Source organism: Ursus arctos, unplaced genomic scaffold, assembly GCF_023065955.2.
Source record: "Ursus arctos isolate Adak ecotype North America unplaced genomic scaffold, UrsArc2.0 scaffold_20, whole genome shotgun sequence".
Lineage (NCBI taxonomy): Eukaryota > Metazoa > Chordata > Mammalia > Carnivora > Ursidae > Ursus > Ursus arctos.
In genome coordinates, this window is record NW_026622875.1 from 52,096,134 (window position 1) to 52,120,806 (window position 24,673).

Here is a 24,673-nt window from a genome sequence, read left to right on the forward strand (position 1 = left end):
ACTAAGAATGTAACTTAAAAAATAAAAGGAACAAGACAGTGTTTAATAGATAAAAGCAGAAGTTAAAGAAAAACCAGAGAATAGATCAAGACCTAGTTTATCGAAAAATATGAAAAAAGAAAATATTTAGTCTAATCAAGAGGAAAAGAAAATATCTCTACTAAACACACAAAATGGAGAATGAGAAAGGAGGCATAATGACAAACTCAAGCGATTTGCAATCCTTTACTAATAATATCCTTGAACATTTCGTTAAATTTAAAAAGATAACTTCCAAGAAAATATAAATTGCTAAGAATGATTTAGAAATGGCAGCATAATGAATTAGCTCAATTGCCATAGGAAATATGGGAAATGATTTCTAAATAATCAACTGCAAAAATGTGGTTGGATCCAGTGTTCTCTGGCCAAGTTTCCCCCCAAACTTAAGGAACAAATAAATTCTATACTTTATAAGCTATATCATAGCATAGATACAAATGGGTGACTTTCTAATTTGTTCTTTCTTCACTGTATTATAAATACCATTGCTAGAACTTTATGAGGAAAATGGTCCCCAAAGTGTACAAATATCCACATTCTACATACTAATTTCATTTCTGAATACAGAGGGGGACATTCTTCTTTTTTTTTTTTTTAAGATTTTATTTATTAATTTGACATAGAGAGACAGCCAGCGAGAGAGGGAACACAAGCAGGGGGAGTGGGAGAGGAAGAAGCAGGCTCCTACCGGAGGAGCCCGATGTGGGGCTCGATCCCAGAATGCTGGGATCCCACCCTGAGCCAAAGGCAGATGCTTAACAACTGCGCCACCCAGGCGCCCCAAGAGGGGGACATTCTAAACACAATTTGAGCAAGTCTAATAAATCTATGTGTTGAAAGGATTATATCTTGTGGTCAAAGAGGGCTTATTCTAGGAACAGACCATTACTTACATTGTTCTGAAAAATTCTGGCTACAAACAGTAAAGCAAACAATAGAAAATTTTTGTGAGTGTGTACGTGTGTATCACTGTGTGTCTATGTGTGTGCCTAAAATATACTATATCTCACCAAATGAAGACTAAACGGAGACTGTGCTACCTGATTCTCCTGAATCAACCCCTGGATATGCCACATACACAGGAAGGAGGTAGAAGGCTCCCCCAACATAGGAAAATAGAGAAACCAGTAGGTCTTTGGGTTTCATTGTATTGAAAAAAATAGCTTAAACTTGGAAGAGAATTGAACACCATGGGACACATAAAGGAAACACTTTTTGTTAGGCCCTTTTCCTCTCCTACATGGCTTCAGGAAGCTCATTGTCCCCACACTCTTATCCATGCAGAGACTGAAGAAGCAATGCCAGCTTGGGGGCCAGTTAGGGGCCCTGGAGTAACCTCAAGGAAAAAGACTTGCCCAAACTCCTCCCTGGCTTCCCCTCTATGTGTAGACTATATGGCAGCTCTTGGTATAAAAGAAGTGCCCTGTGTGGAGGAGTCTCCTAAAGGATTAAGGGACAATGTAAAAATGTGATGCAGGAATAGGCAAGCTGTCATAGAGAACCAATGAGAGATGTGGAAACACTGAATATAAAAATATGAGTCGATATAAGGAACTCAAGAGAAGGGCTGACAGCAGCAAGGATACTTTTCTGTAGGCAATTTTAAGTGTTCTATTAAAGGACACATAAAAAGACCTGAATAAATAGAAAGGTATTCCATGTTCATGGATGGTATGACCTATTATTTTTTACTGTTAATTCTCTCCAAGTTACTGTAAACATTCAATATAATTTCAATAGGATATTTTGAGCAAATTAACATATGAGTATAAAAACTACCCTACAGACTAAAAGACCAGAATAAAGAGTAAAGGAACTATTAAAAAAGGAGAGTAAAGATGGTGATATCCCAACCAGATTTGAAGACATACTACAAAGTCACAGGAATAAAAAGATATGTGATATTTATGTATAACTATATAAAGCAAAGGACTCAAATTATACATAGAACCCCGAAACAGGTTGTGGGCGTGTGTAGAACCGTGTGAGTGTTACAACGGTTTGTCAGAAAAACATTAGCACTACACAGAGAAAGACAAATTTGGTTTCTTCCTCTCCTCATACCACACACACATTCACAGTTGAATTAAAAATCTAAATGTGGAAGAAGAAAGCTAACAAATGAAGATGTAGGAGAGTATCTTGGCACCTGGGTAGGGAAAATTTCTTAAACAGACCCAGTCATCATAAACCATATGAGACAATATTGGTGGGTTTTATGACATTAACAATTTCTGGCACGTACTTGACATTGTTCTTTGATGTGAGTGAGAAGTAAACATTTGTGAGGATAAGCCAATGAGATTTGAGGGTTGTAGTTACACAACTGAGCAGGACAACTAGCTAACCAAAATAGAGAAGGTTAGTGTGGCTTATGTCTGGTATTAATTGCAGGGCGTCTGGCAAGAGGTTGGGGGTTTCTGTTTGTACAATAGAGCTATAAATGTCTAATAGTGAAATAGTGGATCAATACTTAGAATTTTAATGAAAATTGAGCAGGTTACTCGGCTGGAAATAGTAGGAGATGAAGAACAGGTTTTCTGTTGTGTAGTTTTGGTGTCACCATACCAAAATCCTCACATAAAGTCTGCACCCCAATTAATAAAAAAATACAGGGGAGCCTGGGTGGCTCAGTTGGTTAAGCATCTGCCTTCAGCTTGGGTCATGATCTCAGGATCCTGGGATCGAGCCCTGCATAGGGTTCCCTGCTCTGCAGGGAGTCTGCTTCTCCCTCTGCCCCTCACCCGCCTCGTGCTCTCTCTCTCTCACTCTGCTATCTCTTTCTCTCAAATGAAAAAAATAAGTTCTTTAAACAAATTCTAGAGAGGCAAGGCTGGCTATTCTCACTGGAATGTAAAGTCCTCAAGAGCAGTATTTTGTCTGTTTCGTTCATTCTGGTGGACAGAGCTGTGCTGCCCAATATGGAACCAACTGCAACACAAAGCTGTGGGGTGCTCAGAATGTAGTTGGTTTGAACTGAGATGTGCTGCATTAAAATACACCCTGATTTGGGGGATTGGGTGCAAAGGAAAAAAATGTTAAACATCTCAGTATTAATTTTTTATATCCATTACATATTGTAATGATAGTATTTTGGATATATTGGGTTTAGTAAAAATATATTAAAATTAATTTCACCTGCTTTTTTAAAACTTGTATTAATGGGGCAACAGGAAAACTTAAACTTTTATATGTACCTCTATATTTTCATTGGGCAGTGCTTGTCTAGAGTAATAAGTGGAATATTACAGGGGCTAAAAGGTCCTGAATGAAAGAATGAATAAGAGAGTTAGTCCAAATGGCTCTTTTAATCAGCATGAGTTAGTTTTTTCCATTTACTGTGCAGTCTTATATCATTACATGTAACTGAAAATGTTCTATGAACTGGGAAAAGGGTGGCTTCTGGGGGGATGGCTAACTTAGCAGTTTTCCAAAGGAAGAAGAACAATGAACAGAGCACTATTGCTGGTAACCAGATTTCATTCACGGAGAAGTTACTGTGTGGCAGACATTACATGAACACTTCTATTAAACTCACTCTACAACTTTATGACAGATTACTATTCCAATTTATAGATGTTGATACTGAGGGTCAGAGTGGGACAGGACATGGTACAAGTAAGTGGTGAAGCCAGGAGTCAGTTCTGCTCACTCTGACCAAGCTGGACATTTGCAGACAGCCCAGTTTTACCATGCCCCTCCATCCTCACACTATATTTCAGCCAGAAGTGACTAGCAAGGGTGCACTTTCCTGCCTCTGAGCTTTGCTAATGCTGTTCCTCTGCCTGGGAACACCTTCTCCCCCTTTCAGAAAGCCACCTGCTATGTCAGGATTGTCACAGTTGGAATTATTTATTTGTTTGTTGTCTATGTCCTTCTTAAAATGTGAACTCCACAAATGCAGGCAGGCTTTCTGCCTTGTTCACTGGGGAGATGTTAGCAATTAATGTTGACATGCCTGGTACACAGGAAGTACTCAAAGATCATTGTTGCTCAGATCAATGAAGATTCTTCATTGTTCCAACAAGAACTAATTTCTTCTTTGGTCTACTATAACATAATGCTTGTATTCCAAGTACAGTTCTTATTTGAACATGTAGACATTATAATCCACTCTCTTTTTATGTCTCCTTACCACAAGATTTTTAAATTCCTTATACATTGGATTAGGTCTCAATCAACTTTGTACCTCTCCCAAAGCAGTTTTCAGTCTTTTTTCCTTGTAGGACTTTTAGGTGGAAGACACTGTTAACTACATACCCAACTTCCGGTTTCTGCTTCTCTTTTTCTTACAAAATCTCCATTTGGCGTGGAACAGCAGTGTGCCCAGCCTTCCTTACAGCTGGAAATGGCCGTGACATGGTTCCGGCCAAGGAAATGTACATCCGGTACAGATGTCTCCTGAGCGTTCTTCTCCTGATAAAAGAGGGAAGACTTGTTTGGCCCTGTCTTTCTCTCTTTCCTTCTCATCTTACACAGACATGATGTCTAAAGTTACAGCACCATATTGCCCTCTCAGGACCCTAAACAAGAGGACATAAGCAACAGGCCATGGTGAAAGAGCAGAGAAGAGGAAAATCCTGATGGCTTTGCTGAGTAGCTGGGCCAAGGCCAGCAACTTCCTATCTCTAGATTTCTTGCAATGTGAGAAAAACAAACCCATAGCTGTTTATCATTGTAAGTCTGGCTTTTTTTTTTTTGTGTCACTTTTAACCAAAATTATCTTTAACTCATCCAGCTGATATCTTTAACTGGTACAGCGTGTATATGCCATACTCCCAAGATTAATGCAGATTTTTGGCAAACCCAAAATATTACCACAGGAAAGCAAATCACTGCAAAACTTTGAAATATGAAGAGACTGAGGCTCAGAAAGGCCAAGTGTCTACTGATGGCAAGCAGCAGAGTCAAAGAATCAAACCCAGGTCCCTCAAGACTGCAAAGCCCATGCTTATGCCTTCCCGTGCATAAGCATGGTGTGGGTTGCCTGTAAAGCCCGCATCCCTTGGCCTCATGAAGATATATGGACCTCTGAAGACCTCACCCTGGAGCACACTCTCTCCTGGGCTTAGTTGCCATGGTCTCACTTCCTACAATGGGGGTAAAACTCTGTTGGCCAAATACTGCCCCCCCCTTTTTTTAAGATTTTATTTATTTACTTGAGAGAGAGAGAGCAAATGAGAGGAGGAGAACAAGCAGGGGAGAGGGGCAGAGGGAAAGGGAGAAGCAGACTCCTTGCTGAGCAGGGAGCCCGCCGTGGGGTTCCATTCCAGGATCCCAGGACCATGACCCGAAGGCAGACGCTTAACTGACTGAGCCACCCAGGCATCCCTTGCCTGCCTTTCCTGGACATTTCTTTAAAAGCCCCTTAAAACATCCCCCATCAGCACCCTTTGCTCCTGGCATCCTCTCAACCTGAGATGGGAATACGTTGTGTGTGTTTGAGGAACGCTGAGGAGCTTGAGTATCAGTGACCAGAACAGACTGAGGGAAGGACAGGAGAAGAAAAAGATACAGATAAGGTTTTGTCCTGAGCTGTCGCCATTTGAGGAGTGGCATTTACTGAGTTGACAGAGAGTGGGCAGAAGCACATCTGAGGGGGAGGGGGGATAGTACAGGGCAAATATTTTTGCTGGGTTAATTTTGAGATAACTATTAGATTCCCATGTGAAGATGTGGTAATCAGAGAGTTCAAATTCCCAAAATTTATAGTCCCAAACATCACCCCAAACTGTTCTGATGAGCCAGAGGCCAGCTGGCAAGGCTCCGGAATGAGCTGGACACGTTATAAAATATGCTTGAAGATGAGGACAGATATCAGTCTGGAACTACAAACACACATCCTGAGATTTTAGATTTTCAACTCATTCTGTGGCTGAGCCCATTGATATGTGACCAAAAAGATGGGTGTTATTTATTTGTTTGGTCAATTGCCTCAGTCTGAGAAATGCACTGATTGTATTTTACTGCAGACAATAGACAGAACTGCCTCCCTCCAAGATTTTCTCTGAAACAAACAAAAAACATACAAACACACACATAAACAAGGCTGCTAGGCAGCACGGTAATGGAATCAGTGAGAGGGGCTCTGGGGAGTGGACTGCCCTGAAACGGTCAAGCTGCCGGGGTCTGCATTTTGGTTTCCATTCCTAATAGCTTCGTTAACCTCTTCGTGAATGGAAAACACAGGCTGTGGGGATAATTCAGACATAATCTCCATTAAGCTCTTAGCACAGAGTCTGGGACAAAGTATCAACCTAATAAATATGAGCCATTATTTACTTACATTCATAGACGCATGCAATACAGAGACTCATAATCCATTGAACACGTATCTTCACATTCGTGCACTGATAAACACAGACCAGTAAGTCTCCATCGATAGTGCGTGCACGCCTATATACAGAAAGTGCCTTAAATTTTCTCATTCCCTCACTGGCTGTCTCGCCTGCCTTTGACTTGATAACATCCCTTTTTAATGCTTTTCAAGAATGGAAAGATTTTTTTTCTTTTTTTCCCCAAGAGCTGGCTTTTACTACCAATGCCTGCCATGGTTCACAGCTGGCTGTCCTCCTGAATGAATGACAAATACCCTCAGCAAATCACTCTCGCTATAAATAGACCACCCCAGATGATCTTTACCCTCAATTCTCATTTCCATACACCTTGAAAAGAAAAATTCCATTCTTTTTAGAGATTTACTGCTAATCTATCCCAAGCAATAGGACTCTACGAGAATGAGCAAATCTTTTTTTTTTTTCCAAATGCCCTAGTTTTGCCTCATCTGTTTACTGGATTTATATAAAATATAAATGTAAGGCTGACGCTTCTCTCCATATTCTGCCAGCTGAATGTTCATTCTATTTGGCTTTATGGAGCTATTTATCTGGAGTATTTTACCTTGATAATTTAATGTGTGACTTGCCTTCTCTGTTTCTTCTTCCAGATGCACCTGAATGAACTGAGTGTATATAAGATGCTTTTCAAGTCACAGTCACTGTGCAGAAGCAGATGAATTGCTCTCAGCACTATAAGCCAATTGAATCTTTGATGGACACAATCCCCCAAGAGTTTGCTTGACTTGGGCTACTTGGTTCATATCATCCATACTGCTGGGATGCATAGGTTTATGGCAAAAACAAAAGCAAAACCAAACCAAAACAAAACAAATAAACAAAACAAAACAAAAACCCAAAATCAAAATACTACAACACTTAGAATGCATTTTATATTGGAAAAATCAACACCATTGGCCCAATGCTAATAGAGCCTGAGCATGAATTCTATTTACCTCCTTACAACCTTAATATGCATAAACCAAATAAATTCCAATTTGGACCACTGTGCTTCCAGGATCTGGACTGGAAGGAGGCATTCCATCAGGATCTAAATATCAAATCATTAACAGCTCCTCCAATGTCTGTCTTGGCACACTTGGTCTGGGTTTTCAAACTGGGGAGCACTGAATCTGGAAGACTGCAGGAAATAGGCCAAATCTATATTTATATTCTCTAGATGCCATTCAGTAAAATCAGTGGCAATGGATTTTGCAAATTTCTTGTTGGTGACTTTGACATCATTCCCTGGACAGAGGGACCTGTCATCATCATCATCACAATAGTTATTAATATTTCCAACTATAGCATATTAAGTAAAGGAAATACAGTATTTTGCACTGATTCACTGTGATCTAGGGTAGGTGCCACAATTTAAGATTAACACACACACACACACACACACACATACACACACACACACACACACACACACATTCCTACAGCTGCAGGTATTAGGAAACGCAGATTGAACCTGGCTTGCAGGGAGACACTAAGGATGGCTAATTCAGCAGTAGAATGACATCACAAAGAACTCAAGTTCTTTTCATCATTTTACTTTGCCTTCCTCATCCCAGCCTTAAAGTTGGCTTCCTTCATAGTCAAAAAATGGCTGCCTGTTTGCAAATCTTGAGCAGCAGAAGAGTATTAGCATCTTCCCTTCTATCGGTTCTGCCTACCTGGAGAACCTTTTCCAGCAGCTCATCATCAGTCTTCCCTCCTCTTGTTGGCCAGAATGGTGACACACTCCCTCCTACACCAAACACTGGCAAAGAGAATGAAACTGCCACGACTGGCTTAGATCAATCAGGATTTACCTCCTTGGTACCTGCACTGAGCAGAGTGTTTCCTGAAGAATGGGGCTTTGCAGAGAAGGGTCAATACTAGAGCAACATTAGCATTTAATTAGAAAGGTGAAAGAGGAGTAAATGACCATGGAGTAGGCAATCAACAGGGTCTCCCAAACAGACAGAGACCCCTGGTAGAGAATGATGGGAAGTAGGAGAGACGCAGAAGAAGAAGGCAAGACCTTAGCGGGGAAGTACATAACCCCTCCCCTGGGGTGTGGCAAGGCCTGAGAATATGATGAGGCACTGCCTTGGCTAGGACACATTATATGAGAAAGGTGATGGGGCCATCACTCCCAGGATTACTATGTTATCTAAAACTCCATCCTAGCAGACTGAGGGAGGCCATCCTACTGACCTTGGGAAGCCCCTGGCCCCAAGAAAATGGGGTCTCAGCCATACACCTGCAAGGAACTGAAATCTTCCTACAACCAGAGGGCTTGGAAGAGGACCCCGGGCCTCAGATGAGACTGAAGAGCTGGCTGACACCTCAGTTTTGTCCTGGTCAGATGCTACGCAAGGGAGCCCACTAACCTGTATCCAGACTTCTGACCCACAGAACATGGGAGATAATAAATATGTGTTGTTTCAGGCTGCTAAATTTGTGGTATTTTGTTTTGCAGCAATAGAAACAAATACACCCACTTTGGACTTGTGCATGAGCGAGAATAGAGTTATTCTTTATGGTATGCCATTAAGCTTTGGTGGTTCATAGCAGCTAGTGCTGCTACTTCACCTAAATACAATGGTATTAACAAGGTTGCTCATACAAAGGCAGTAAAAGCCCCATCAAATGTTTAGGGACTGTCTCCTCTAGAAATCTCGTCATGGGGACAGTCTCCTGGGGCTGGCCTGCAGCATGGCTATACTTGCTAATGAAATGGAATTCGGAACAGCTACGACTTATGAGTTGTCACCTCCAAATTACATCCCTTTTCATTTCTGGGTTCTGGTTTGCTCCAATTAATTATAATCTGGGCCAGATACAAAAGCGTGATACCTCTGAGAATCATCAGGACTATCTGTCACATTTATGTAGCAGAAAAGGTCCTGCATTTCTGGTAGGTGCTAAGATGTTTATTTTATTTTATTTATTTTATTTTATTATTTCATTTCATTTCATTTTTTTAAATAAAACAAACACATTAACATCTACTGTACCCAAGGAGGATTCCAGGCTTTTTAAAAATGTCATATTACTTTTTGAATAGACCGACGGCACTCACTTAAGTGAACACAGAGTCAATACCAGGTACTGCGCTGGTAATCCACCTAAGCTTTCTTACTTGGTGTTCACCACAACCCTGAAAAGGAAGTGATATCAATCTCATGTTCTTGATGAGAAACTTGAGACTTAGGTTAAACAACAGGCCTAAGGTCACAGCTTTTGAATGGCACAGCCAAGAATCGAACTCAAGTCCACCTGATTCACTCATCCATCTGTGAATTCATTTGTCATTCAACCAAAATTCCTTTTCCAGGCACTAGTTACAGGGTGCTACGTAAGGTAAAGAGCAGGGGTTGGTAAACTTCTTCTGTCAAGAGCCATTTAATAACCACTTTAGGCTCTGGGGGCCATATGGTATCTGCCACAGCTACTTGGTGGTACAGCGTGAAGTGACCACAGACAACATGTAAATGAATGAGCATGGATGTGTTCCAATAACGTTTTACTTACACAAACAGCAGTGGGCTGGATCTGGCTTATGGGTTGTCATGTGTGGACCCCTGGTCTAATGAGCAGCTGTGGTGCCCAGCCTGGTTAACTGCCTCATCCCCCTGCTGTTGGGACATGGCTGGTGGCAGGCCCTCGGGGAAGAGATCTACCTCATCTAGGGGCCTTCCTTCTCTCCTGCGGCATGGTTGATAGATGTGAAGGTAGAGGCCCCACACTCTTTGCTCAATTCGGAACAACCTGATGGGCCACCCTAGCTTCAGAGCTCCCCAAGGAGCCGGCTGAGGCCTTTGTTGTCACTGCAATGAAGGTGAACATCGCCTTCCTCCTGCTTTCCAGGTCTCTTCCAGGGGCTGTCCTCAAGAGCACCTCTCAGGAAACTCACTGCAGGTGACTCTCCATCTCAGAGTGTGCGTGCAGGGAAGCAGTGTAAGCAGTTGAGTAGGGAGAGGGGCTGTGGGAGAAATGGAGGAGTCTTCTGGTCAGAAGGAAAAGCAAGGGCAAAGATACAGAAACAAGAAACACATGATAGATTCCAGAAACCAGATGTGGTTCATAATTGCAGGAGTGATTGTGGCTGAGGAATTAGCTAAATCTGAGGCAGAGAGGATGCAGGGGCTAGATGACGTAAGGCTTTGAACAGCAAGCAGCTTTACATCTGAGGGTGGACTAACCACCAAGAGGCAGCCCCAGGTGTCTGCGGGACCCTTCTTCACCTTCTGACCATGAAGTCCGGGGTACGGTGCCAGGAGCAACCTCCCGTGAGAGGGCTGCCAGGAGCTGTGTGTCTTGGGGCAAGTCTGGCCTCAGGGAGCCACCAGATGGAGGAAATATGAAGCCCTTACAGTAGAAGTATGGTCCCCATGCTTGCAGATTTTGGAGGACACAGTGGAAGGCCGAGACTTAGAGAGCAGCACAGTAGGTCAGGGACAGGAAGCTCAGATCAGAATGGAGAGAAGCCAGAAGGGAGAATGTGTGGCTGGACGGGCTTGCATTTGGGGTTAAAGAAGGAAAGGACTTGTGAGAGCTGCTCCCCTGGAACCAGGACCTCCTAAAGCCCAATGAGACCCTCGAAAAACTGTCCGTGCTTTTCTATTTAACAGTCAAAAAATAAACAATAGATGACCTTAAAAAAATTCAAATATTATGGCTGTACAGTAGTCCCCCTGTCACAGTTGTACTTTCCAAGGTTTCAGCTCCCTGAGGTCTGGAAGCAGATGTTCCTCCTACTGACAGACCATCATCAGGTCAACGTAGCCTAACACTGAGTCACATTGCCTACGTCATTCTCACTTCATCTCACTGTGTAGGCATTTTATCATCTCATGTCATCACATGAAGAAGGGTGAGTACAGGACAATAAGAAAATCTGAGAGAGACAGACCACATCCACATAACTTTTATTATGATAAATTGCTATAGCTATTCTATTTTATCATTAGTTATTATTATTCCTCTCTCACCATGCCCACTCTGTAAATTAAATCTTGTCATAGATATGTATGTCTAGGAAAAAACATAGCATATAAAGGGTTTGGTATTCCCCACAGTTCCAGGTATTCGCTGGGACTCTTGGAATATTCCCCCCCATAAAGGGGGGACCAATGTATTTATAATAAAGAAAGAAAATCACTTTATATAATTTTTATCACCATTCTTAATATTCCAGCAAACAACAATTGGCAACAGTTTGGTATGCATGATCCCAGAACAATTTCTGTGAAGTTACTAATATTTACTTGTACTTAAAAATATCAATCACCTATTGATCTAATATTTCAATACTCTTGAATACATGAATTATCCTACACATTTTCTTCTGTGACTTGCTTTTTCCATATAGGATTACAGATGTCATAAATTTTATGAATATTTTTCCATGCTATGGATACAGTGTGTTGTATGTAATCATAAAATTAATGGCAATTTGGGGCTGTCCTAATTTTTGTTATTGTAGGCACTGCTTCATTGGACATTACCATATATATATTTGGATACACAAATGCACAGGTACACTTAATATATAATAAAAACTAATATTTCTGGGGTCCGCTGTGGGTCAGCACAGTGCTAAAGTGCTTACATTTAATTCTCAAAATTACCCTTTGAAGTAGGTTTCATTATGATCACAATACTACAAATGAAGAGACTGTGCCTAAGAAAGTTTAAGTAACCTGCAACTAATTCCCCAAGAAGGATATTAGAATGGACTTGCTAATTGCCATTTTTAAAAAACGTCCTGTTTTTATATGATCGGAACTAACTTGAGTTGGACTGACATCTTTACAACATTGAGTCTTCTTATCTAAAAAATGTCATGCCTTTCATTTATTTAAATATCCTCATTTGTCTTTCCATAATGCTTGCATGTTCCTCACACTGGATTGCACATTTCCTGCTAAAGACATTCTTGGGTATGTCCTAGTTGTTAATGCTGGTTCGAAGAAAAATGAATGGATTTTCCATTTTGATTTTGAGCTTGTAGCATACCAAATTTCTTAGGAGTCATTAAGAGTTTCAACTGATTATTTTAAACAGATAGACGTCCTTATCAACTGCCAGTAATGGCATTTTTGCCTCCACTTCTAATACTTATTCTTGTGTATATTTCCCATTCTGGAAGTTCCAGAGCGATGTTGAGTAGCTGCGGTTTTTTGGTAGATACTGTTCAACAAGTAAATAAATCCCAGCTTACTAGGTATCTTTTGATAATCAGGAATTCCAATTGATTCTGTACCAGTAGAGTCCAGGCAATTTTCTCCTGCTTTCTGTCAAAGAAGGGGGTTACATATTTATTTGTGTTTCACTGCCCTTGCTTTTTTGGGGTACATTCTCCTTAGTTATGAGAAACACTTGTATTGTTTGGCATTTATTGGGGCCTTTCAATCTGAACATATAAATCTAATTTTCTTTTATTTAACTTTCTATTCATTTCCTTTACGTAATTTAACATTTTGTTCTTATTTTTTTCTTCTATATCTTTTTCTTTAATTCCCTCCTCACCTCCATTTCAGTCGCCCTCTCCCAGTGGTGATGAATGGTTGGCCTCATTTCTATTTTCAATATGAGACTTTTATAAATTACCTTTCCTTTGCTATATTTTTTGGGAGATTACATTATCTTCCATCTTACTGATTCAGTCTTCACATTTGTTTATTCTACTTTTGAGAACTTGCATTTTTTTTGCAGGGGGGAATCTTATTTTTCCAAATATTGATTCCTATTCATTGATTTTTTTAAAATAGAAACCTGTTCTTTTGATATGGTCACAATGCATTTGAATCTCTCTGAAGATACCAACTGGAAAGTTTTCACAGGCAACCATAATCCTTGTGTTAACTCTCATTTCTCGGGGTTAGTGTACACTGGTCCTTCTTGTTCATACTTCAGTTGTCTGTTCATATCTATGGGTGAAGAGCTAGCTTGATCATATAGGTAGCTGGGGTGTGGTACCCTGAATCTGTCTGACTCAGGAATGCTGACAAACAGCCTTTGCTTTAGGATACATGAGTGGGGGGTCAAAGAGGCAGGATGGAGACTCCCACAAATGCCAACATATGGAGGCTTCTACTTTGAGAACTGAAGGCTTTCATACATTTTATTCCTGGATAGAGCTCTCTTTTGTTAACTTCTTGTAGTTATGATTTTTGAAGTCTGGAATTATCTTGGGCTCTGCGCCTCTGCATGGCCCCTGAATCCATTCTGGGTGACCTCCCAGGCCAATGCTTTGGGTTGTTTAGACAGAGCTCCTGAGGCGCTCACCTCGGGTGGGAGCCTGTGCTTCTGGCTCTTTGCCTCCCTGGGGAATGAGGAGGAATGATGGAGTCTCTGTACTGTAGGCAGCTCTTCATGACTTACCTGGGGACCTGCCGAGACCACCCCTGCTCTCTGCATCTGCTGACTCAGTCTCTGGGGCTCTCCTGGGAACATCTGTGCTCATGTCTGTAAATACCGACTCCACAACCTGCTTTGGACAAGTTTACTCTCATCTGGTTTCTCCATTACCTCAATGCTTTCTGCTTCAAATCTTCCACAATTTCCTCGCAAATTCCAGTCTGCTGATGCTATCTTTTCTGGTTTTCCCACACTCTTATCAATGTCATCTTTTCATATATAGTTTCTGCTACACGAATGGGATTTTGCAAGGAAAGAAAATTAAACACCTACACCCAGTCCGGTTTCAGAATGACGAGTCTTTAATGACATTTAAAGCAGGGATGACCATTTGCTTGGACAAGTTACCTCCTCAGCTTCAGCTGGGTCACCTGTCATTTGGATTGAATATTAACCTACAACATGGGAATTGTTCTAAGGATTACAAACAGGATTTAAAAACCTGGTGCATAGCAGGCAATCAGTAAACGGGCTCAGCAAATGGCACCTGCCATTACTATTTGCACTAAAGTGACTTCGCTGTGCCTCCCTGGAGGGGAAGAGTAGACTGGCCATTTGTGGGGCTGTAAGACTCACTGACACAGGACACATGGCCTGTGGTACATCAGCTACATGCAGACTACGGGTCGTGGAGAGCTCAGGCAAGTTAACCAACTGCTGTAAGCTTCTCATCCGTAAGGCGGCATAGAAACAAGGTCTATTTGGGATGGTTGTCGTGAGGATTAAATAAAACAAGGATGGGGAATGGTGAGTTGAGGCCGGTAGGTGCATGCCAGCTTTCCCCCTTCCCGCCTTCTCTCCCCTCTTCTTACTCTTCCCCTCTCTCTCACCTCCTCTCCTTCTTCTTTTCCTATGTTTCCACCATTATTACTGCCATTGTTGTTTTTAACTGAACCTGGATCTGCACCATTTGTTCATCTTTTCATTCATTAAAAAAACTATATGAAATATTTACTTTGGCTTTGGAGGGAATAACATTTGAAAACAGACGTAAGAGCTTGCCCTACAAGCCGTTACTGCTTTAAGAAAGTGGATGTGGAAAAAGTAAAACCAACCAACCAACCAGCCAGCCAACTGGGACTTAGCGCCAGGACTGGATATAGATTTTAGTGGAGGTCCCGAGCAGCCACATTACTCAAGGCGAGCAGGTTCACTTTCCTGAGCATCTGCAGTTTCCTCGTCTGTAAAACGAGGATAAATGAAATGCTGTGCATCCATCACTTTGCACAGCAAGTCCTAGGGAAATGTCCTTGTCCCTCCCTTGCCCCGCCAAGCTCCACTGCAGGGTCTGTGTGTGGTCACACAGGGTCTGCACTTAAAAGGGCCCTGCATTTGGTTTCATTCTCTGCTGTTGCTGTCTTAAAATTCTTCATAACATTTGAACAAGCAGCTCCTACTTTCATTTTGCACTAGACCCCATAAGTTATGTGGCTGGCTTTGCTTGCTGGGATACGATGCACGAAGAATCCATCCTGTTGCTCTCCCAGTGGACAGAGGGAGCAGGTTCCCAGGTGCCTGGAGGCAGCAGCTCTGGAGTCCTACAGCTGGCTGGGGCTGCCCCTCTCCCTGCTCCACTTCCATCCATGTCCCTGAAGCAGTCCGAGCAGGCTGCCTTGGGTTCCCTGCAGCAGCTCAGACTCTAGCTCCACCCAGTTCGACACACTTGCCATCTTCTGTCTGGGTTCTTAAGGTACCTCTCTGCCAGATTTTGGAAGTGATGCACCTTACTACCTTTTTGTTTATGACTTTAAAAGGAATGAGTATTTCTTGAGCATAAAAGAAAATGCCTATGAATATGCTGGGAGAGGCAGGCTCATGCTGTGCGTGGACTTGGACGTGAAATCCCTGCCAAGGAAACGCATAGCTGGGAGGTTCCCCTGCCTCCTTCACGAACCTTCAGTTGGCCATCTGTTCCTCTATTTCCAGAGGGGAGACTGGTTTTCACAAGCTAATATGACTGCAAAATGGAGGGATAGAAACCTTCTTAGAGGCTTGATTCCCTGCTTGTTTCAAAATGAACGCACAAGTTTGGAAGTTTCAGCAAGTTAATCTCGGTGATGAAGCTGACCTCCTCTGCCTTCTTTATCCAAGTCCACAGCTGGGGAGGGAGGCAGTGGGTATGGGAAGTCGAGAGAGGCTGGGTCAACCTAGCATGGTCCTGGTGCTTCCCTCCTGCCAGTGGAATTAATTCTGGCTATCTGTGGGTTGATAGACACTATGGCCGGAGCCCTTGCATACATGGAGACCATCTTGAGTCAAGAGAACATCTGTATATAATTACAGACAAGGTGATATACGCAGAGCACAGTACACGAGCATGCAGAGGAGCAGTGACTTCAGTGGAACTAGTTCTCAAAGCATCTCTGTGCTCACAGTGTCAGCATCAGCTGAACCGTGTTGGAACTGCAAAATCTCAGGCCTTATCCCGGGCTGACCAGATCAGAAATTCTGGGGGTAGGGTCTAGTAATCTGTGTTTTCACACCCCCTCCCCCATGTGATTCTGGTGCACATTGTGTTTGGAACCAACTGCTCTCTGGCATTCTTTGGAGGTATTCATAACGCTTCCTAACCCAATGTGAATGCCTAAATGGTCTGTCCTGTGGCTTTGGGCTGTAGTGATTGTTGTGGAAATGCGAGAAGAATTCAACCTCTCTGGGCCTCAGTCTCCCCAACCCTAAAATCATGGGATTTTCTGTGATGGTCTCAAATGTTCCTTCCACGTTATATTTTCTATGCTCTAGGATTCAAAGTCATCCAGTAACACTCTCAAATAGTTATATAACACATGGACAAATGGTCATTTGACAGCAGATGAATAGCAATTACAACATATCTATTTATATACTTCTATTTCTGTATCTATTTACCTATCTATTGTCTATCTGAATCTGGAACATGGGAGTCCAGGTATGGAATCAGATGACCTAGATTTGACACTTACCAGCTACTTATCATCTGTCAAATTGGGAAATTGCCTACCTTGCAGAGGAGGAGATGATGAATAGACAGTGTCTAATGCTGGGTTTGGAGCTTGAAAGCTTCCAAAGGGCAGTCACTATTACTCTGTTGCCTTACACCTATAAACCTGAGCATTATCTCCACCCCCTTTTAAAGCACAGCAAGCCCTTCCTTTTCCTTATCCCTCTCCCCCAACAGTCGCAAAAGCACTTGAACATGAGTGCTCGTATTTTGTGTGAGACACCGGACTGACAGTGGCTGCTCAAACCCGCTAAACCTAGAGGCACCATCCAGGCAGACTGTTCCAGGCACTGATTCCAGGTTGGAATTCAGTTTGTCCATGACTTCAAAGTCAGTTGGAAGAACTTGTCTAAAAACCTGCCAATGTGAGGAAACAACAAATGTTGGTGAGGATGTGGAGAAAGGAGAACCCTCTTACACTGTTGGTGGGAATTCAACCTTGTACAGCCACTCTGGAAAACAGTATGGAGGTTCCTCAGAAAGTTAAAAATAGAGCTACCCTAAGACCCAGCAATTGCTCTACTAGGTATTTACCCCAAAGATACAGATGTAGTGAAAAGAAGGAGCACCTGAACCCCAATGTTCATAGCAGCAATGTCCACAATAGCCAAACTGTGGAAGGAGCCAAGATGCCCCTCAACAGATGAATGGATAAAGAAGATGTGGTTCATATATACAATGGAATATTACTCAAGCCATCAGAAAGGATGACTACCCACCATTTGCGTCGACATGGGTGGAACTGGAGGAGATTATGCTAAGTCAAATAAGTCAAGCAGAGAAAGACAATCATCATATGGTTTCACTCATATGTGGAACATAAGGAATAGCACGGAGGACCACCAGGGAAGGGAGGGAAAACTGAAGGGGGAGAATCAGAGGGAGAAAAACCATGAGAGACTATGGACTCCGGGAAACAAACTGAGGGGAGGGGGGTAGGGGGACAGAGTAACCAGGTGGTGGGTATTAAGGAGGGCACATGTTGTAACGAGCACTGGGTGTTATACACAACTAATGAATCGTAGAACACTACATCAAAACCTAATGATGTACTATATGTTGGCTAACTGAACATAATTAAAAAAATAAAATAAAAATCTGCCAATGTGTGTGAATCAATTTAACTAAAATCTTTCCAAGAGTCTTGAGATAGGTACCCCATATTCTCAAGTTTCTCAGGGGGTCTTTATCCTAAGGCTAAATTAGGATGCCCATATTAGAGGATAAGACCACCAAGGTGGTCTTGGAGAAGCAAGGCAACTGCGCCACCTGTCCTCTAGCCATTTCTGCACTTCAAATCTCAACAAGTGGCATCCCTCTCCTTAAAGTGTTGTTTCTTTCTGGGACATGGTATACAAGATTCCATCGGGGTGCATCTCCACCAAGATCCCCGGCTTACTCTCCTGCTGTATGATGCGTGTTGTGTTAGGGGGTGAGCAACCAGTTCCCATAGCCAGCATTTCTCATATGCTTTCACTGGGTGTCTATCAGACTTTTTTTCAAATGCAGCACTCTTTTTTTGACCAAAAAATGTTAGCAAAATTCCTAATTATACGGAGCATGAAAGAGGGAATAATTGCCCTGGCTGACACAGCACAGGTAGAGAGCTGAGCTGGCAGGTGCCGTTGGTACCCCACCGAAGTCCTCTCCCCTGGGGCCCCTACACGCATCTCACAGCTGCTCTGGTTTGCTGAGGACTCTTTCTTCTGAGAACTGGCCTCAGCTAATGGGAACTGTCTCCCCTGGGAGATTATGCAAGAACTGCCCCCCCTCCCTGGGGCCAAAGACAGAGATACAGAGTAAAACAGTCCTGTCATATTGGCTTAAGTCAGGGACAACTCTGTGGTGCAGTTTGTGCTCCAGAGCCCCACTGTAGAGCAGGGAAGACTTCAGCTTAGGCTACATTCTTGTTTAGCCCTGTCTCCTGCCCTCTCCTGCTTCCTCTCCTCCTTGTAGGTTTTTCCTGAAAGCATGCCCTCAATAAATTACATGCTTCTGGGGGTGCCTGGGGGGCTCAGTTGGTTAAGTGACCAACTCTTGATTTCGGCTCAGATCATGATCTCAGGGTTGTGAGATGGAGCCCCGTATTGGGCTCCGCGCTGGGCGTAGAGACTGCTTAAGATTCTCTCTCTCCCTCTCCCTCTCCTCCCCTCCCCAAAATAAATGAAAACGATAAATTACATGCTTCTGAACTCCATGGACCTTCTGGAGACCCCAAATCAAGGTGAAGGATAATGGAATAATAAAAAAATAGAAGCTTGGTAACTTCAGCAACTTTATGCGCTGGAAGCAGGCTTTCTCTAAGTTGGCCCTAGATGATTTGGTGAGTCTCACCATTGGGAATGAGGTCAAAGCTGTGTCTTCTAATGGCTCTCTGTCTGTCTCACAGCTGCTGTCCAGAGCCTGGGAACCATATGCATGGGCTTTAAGACTCTAAAGAGATTTAGGCTCTCTGTGCAGTTGTCCAATTAGGCTGTGGCCAAACTTATAAGTGAAGTTCTAATTAACCAGAAGTGTCCAGCCATGAAGCTGGAGTGCCTGACATTTTGCTCTTGGCTCCCGATATATAAGTTTAAAATGTCTCCCATCTTTGACCCTATGATTTATTAAATTAGAGAATCAGGTTGTTTTACTTCCTTCTGTCTGCAAAGGTCATCATATATACAGTCTATGAAAGGAACTTTGCCAAAGTAATTCTAACCACAAGAACAAATAAGCCACATATGAAACAGTGCATATTGCTTTCTCAGACAAGTTCATATAACCCATGAAATTCTAGAGAACTTGGGTTATCAGAACCAGATTTGGGTTACCAGAACCAGATTGAAGTTATTCCTTCTGGAAAAAAGATCATTCACAGCAAGAATCTGCAGTCGAGGGTTTGAGGGGTTTCAGTGGGTTGAGTCGTGATCTGACATGAAGCCTCCTGATTTTATATTGTGTTCTTCCTTACATTCATTAGAAGAACCATAACTGCATGTTTAAATTTTGTAAACTGGATGATTTTTTCCTTTTGCTCTTTTTTTCCCCCTCATGTAACTTATTCAAGGAACATTTATCTTGATCATGTCACTTATAGGCTACATATCTGAGTAGAAGAGATACAGTCCAATATAGCAGTTAGAAAAAAATCCATTCCAAGGAAATTGACAATAATGAAACCTTATATTTAGGAATTTATCTTTTCAAATGTTTTAACTGGAAGATCTGGTCCACCAAGGATGATCACCAACAAGTGGACCAACGTATGGAGCATCCAGTAAAAATGTGTTGATGAAACAAATGGATATCAGTTTCCCCTTTAAACAAGAATTAAGAAATAGCGAACCTATCAGGAACTCAGCAACTGACTTAAAAAAAATGCAGCCAAGAACTGGGATATGTAAGCAAAGCCTGATGAACTTCCAGACCAATCACTAAGTAAAAAGCAAAAACAAAAAAAACCCCCTAAAAACCAAAAATCCTTTAGTTTTTTCCATGGTAGTCCACTAGGTTCAGTTTCCATTCTGTTTTAAGGAAAATGAAATTCCAACTAGTTTGATGATTTAGCTTTCAATACAAAAGCAAATTAGAAGAACAAGTTAAAAGCCTCAAGGTAGTCTGCAGAGATAAATGGTCTTGGTGAAGGAAGAATTAGAAAAATGTCAGAATTAGACACAAGATCCAGGAAAGCACAGCAGTGTGGAGTTGTTGTTACAAGGAAAAAAACTCTGCTATCTGCATAAAGTTCAATAACTGCTGTTTAAAATGGTAATCCTGAGTAATTAGGAAAAGTAAATTACAAAAACAGTATAATTGCTTTGAAATTTACAAAGCATTTGTAGCTCTCTTATATGTGAATGAAATTCCATGTGGCATATTCTGCTTTTGAAAGCAGGGAAATGTGAACCCGATTACAGAAAGATTTGCAAACAGAATTCTCAACTGGGAAATGCTTGGCACATCACAGGACATGTTCTCTGTTATCAGGAAGGCTTGACTGTCCAGGATGACTCCTTTCCTGAGCATCCTTGCCTGACAAGGTTTCCTGGTGCTTCTTTGAGATGGAAAGAACCCATTTTTCCCAAAATATGGAACTCCAAGAAAATGTTCCTGGAACAAAAAAGTAGTAACTAACTTTGCACAGTAGTAATAATGTTATCAGAAAATCATCCCTAGCATTTTTCAATCATAAATCGAATTTAAAAGATTGCATTTGTATCATATGATTTTTTCAAGGAACTTCATCTCAAATTTCCTAATAAAAGTCAATAGGGAAAAGATTGTTAAATGAACAGAGATCCAATTTATAATTGGCTTTTGTACGTATATCTAAGTCACCTGTACCCCACTTGAAGAAACTTTGGTTTAATATCTTCTAAAAAGATGAGTAAAGAAAGCAGTCTCAAAAATCTCATTAAGCTCATTGAACTTCAGGGTGGAGACTTCCATTGCACTTTTAGAGTAAGATTAATGGGGGAAGGGAGGAAACAGGCTTCCGCTGAAACTATAATCAGGGAGATTTTTCTATTCCAGAGATAATAACGATTATTTACCAGAAAGACTCCCTGATTGAGGGAAATTATTCGAATCCATGGTCTTTCTCCTTGCTCCTCACCTGATTTTTGGCTTTATGGAGAGATGGCCCATGCTTACAGAAGCCAAGAATCAAAGTATTTTCTTGTTGGATGACTCTGGCCCTTCTCTATGCTATGTTGCCTGGGCCATGGAGGTCATCAGACAACAGTTGTCTGAGAAGCTTCAGTGAAGCAGTGAAGTTCACAGTCTTGATTCTTGAGGACTCTGGAACTCATTCCATCCTACATCTGATTTTCTTTACTATTAGCATCAGCTCTATGCTCTCTTGCCTTCTTATCTCACCCATTGGGATATTCTCTGTCTCCATGTTTCTGGCTCTGATCTTGGAATTGCCACTCAAGTATTCAGCCATTCGTTCTGACTGTGGAGTGTTTGGCCAGGTAAGGGTCCTCATGGGTGAACCCAGCCTCCAGCCCTGTGCAAGCTCTGTGAAGACAGCTCTCTATGGAGGAACCAGACACTTTCCCTTGTCTTTGAAAGTCCTCTCATGCTTGCTCTTTCCTCTTCCTTCCCATTTCCCCTCTGTGTTTTCTTAAGACTGGATTGCTCACCTCCCTGGTTTAGGTTCTCTCCATGCCAATCCATCTTTCACTTTGCTGCGGCAACATTAATGGCTCCTCTCATCTTCACTCTTGAAATCTGATTCCCTCTGCCCGGCTTCTAAGACATTCATCTGAACTCATCAACTTCCCTGTATGCAGAATCAGTCAAGCCAATCATATCGTCTCCACCCTTGAAAGGTCATCCATAAGATTAAATTCATGCCCCATGTTTTTGAAGTTTATTGTGACTACTACCCAGTCACATTTGCACAGGGCTTTGTGGATCATAAAATGTTGTGTTCCTCCCTTTCACTTTTTAGGAAGCATCCCTGGTTCTTCTTTCTCCCTCACACTTCGTATTGCATTCATAGCAAATCTCATTGATTCTACTTTCAAAATATATCCTGAAACTTACTACTTCTTAACTATTCCACTAACTAATACCTGGTCTAAGATACCATTCTCCCTAATCTGGACTACCATTGCTTTCTAACTGGCCTCCTTACTTCCCCTCTTGCTATGTTGTAGTCCCACTGCAGGTAGTAGCTACAGAAATCTTTGTAAAATGTAAACCATGTACAGTCCAGATCCACTTCCTCCTAGGCTTTCTCAAGTGGTAGTCTCTCAAACTTAGAGCAAAATCCAGATTCCTTAGCACGGCCATTAAAGGTCCACAGGATTTATCTGGTGCTGTCTGTAAGAATATTCTACAATGAGAACAATGTTCCATAATCTATGGCATCTAATGTAGTAACCACTAGTCACAGGTGATTATAAGTACTTGAAATGTGGCCAGTATGACTAAAGAACTGAATTTTTAGTTTTAATAAATTTAAATTTAAGTAGTCACACATGGTTAATGGCTACCATATTGGACAGTACAGTTCTAGTCTTTGGACTCTGTAGAGGTGAGTCTAGCTTTCTGGACTCAGCACTCAGGAACAAGCACCCAAGATTTCTTGCTGCTTCTCAAAAATGCAAACTTGTTCCCACCTCAGGGCTTTGCTCAGATCTCTCCCCTACTCTCCTCTTGCCTTCAATCTTGAAATGACAGCTCATACCCTCACTCCATTCCAGTCTCTGACTCAAGTCACTTTTTCATAGAATACTTCCTTGATCACAGAAGTAAAATAGCTCCTCATGCTCCCTGCTTCCACACTGTTCTCTTCTAAGTAAGTAGCCTTATCACTGCCTGAAATAATATGCATTTTTCACCTTGTTTATTATCTGTCTTCTCTACTTTCTCCAGAAGTGTGGGTATGGAGTAGGTGGGAAACTGGCTTTAGGCAGAGCTGAGGTTTCTGTAGGTGATTCTTAACAAAGGCACATAAAGGCAAGGGAGTCCAGGGTGTTTGCAAGGGAGTAAATACAATCGTGACAAAAAAGAATCTGAGAACCTAAAGTGGGTGGGGGACAAAGAAAAGGTGGTAGGCTCCCCAGTTAATGGATTTTATACTCGGGTGGGGTTGAAATATTCTTGGAGTAGAGGTATCAGAAGGAATTAGATGGAAAGATGCCAGATGGTCGTCATAGAATGGGAAGTCTACAAGGGAGATTCTGGAGATGATACAACCACTACACAGACAAAGTCTTGGGAAGGATCATGGAAGCAGGTGGTGATGTGCAAGAAAATGGAAGACAAGACCTCAGGAGGAGAAAAGTTTAAGGACTGAAGAAGCCAAGGTATTTGGAAGAGTCATCTGCAGTGTATGAACATCACCAACAATCAGGGCAGGGGTGAGGTTGGAATGAGCAAGAGAGGGTCTGGCTCTGCCATCATGGGGAACAGAGAGACCCGCTGGGGTTGGCAGCTGATGGGGAATGCTGGCAGTGGGAGAAGTCTGAGCACATGGGTTTTAAAGCTATGAGTTTAATGAGGAGAGTCAGGAGTCTGGAAGCAGTAGTGAGGGCGCCTCCCCGACTACCAGGCCCATGGAAGGAGAAAAGAGCCACTGCCTGGGCTTTTGCCGAACAGTGGGCTGCAGGGGGCAGAACTGGGGATGCTGACCTTGGGGAGGGTAGCAGACAGGCTGGATCAGCAGATGTGCACATCTGTATGGAGGGCACACTGTGAGAGGACAGGGCTCTGCCATCTCGTTCTTCTTCTGTTGACCAACATCACTGGGGAAGAGGGGTTATTGGGATTCTTTTCCAAGTTCTCCAAGTCACCCTGTTCTGATAAAACTGAGAGTGTTGGAGATAGGGGGGGCGCCCTGCCAGGGGCACATGGACCTCTAGTACCTCTTTTTACTACTTTCCCTCATGTTGGTTTGGAGGGCAAAGAATGGTGGCATTCCCAGGAGCCCAGGGTGTTCTGGATCCCTCCTCTTGCCTCTTGTTCTTGTGTCTGACCTCAGTCCTCTATTCTGTGGTCACAGCTGCTCTCAGCCCTGAGGAAAATGTGCTGACTGGAACATCAGCTATGGGAAAGTTACCAAAAGGTAGCACGGACAAGTTGCATTTTCAGACCAGTGAAGCACCCTCTGGGGGCTGACAGACATTTTGTCTTTGGCCACCTGATGCCAATCAACCTCTCTGCTCTGGCCCCCTGGGGGTCATCAAGGTTGACTTCACGGATGATGCTCACCTATGGATGAGAACACACGAAGAACTGGGCTGGCATTTGAGTTGAGTATGATGAGTTTGGTTGAGAGTAGCCTGAATTTAAAAGGTATGGAGGGCATCAAGCCTCAGGCTGTCCAAAAAGCAGCTGGATAGATCAGTCTAGAGCTCAGATTTGTGTTGGATTCAGATTCGGAAGTTATCAGCTGGTGAGTGAT

General features: G+C 42.4%; 1 protein-coding gene across 11 annotated transcripts in view; it reads right to left on the minus strand.

Moving 5' to 3' along the window:
- The window catches only part of STAC (SH3 and cysteine rich domain), a 147,348-nt gene that overhangs the window by 111,023 nt on the left and 11,652 nt on the right, over positions 1–24,673 (minus strand). For 5 of the 11 annotated variants that reach the window (XM_044383281.3, XM_057315907.1, XM_044383279.3 and 2 more), the window contains exon 2: positions 4,303–4,458. The exons of the other annotated variants lie outside the window; for them this stretch is intronic. In XM_044383281.3, coding sequence (XP_044239216.1) covers positions 4,303–4,458 — 156 coding nt within the window. The remainder of the gene's footprint in view (positions 1–4,302; positions 4,459–24,673) is intronic. 11 annotated transcript variants of the gene reach the window in all.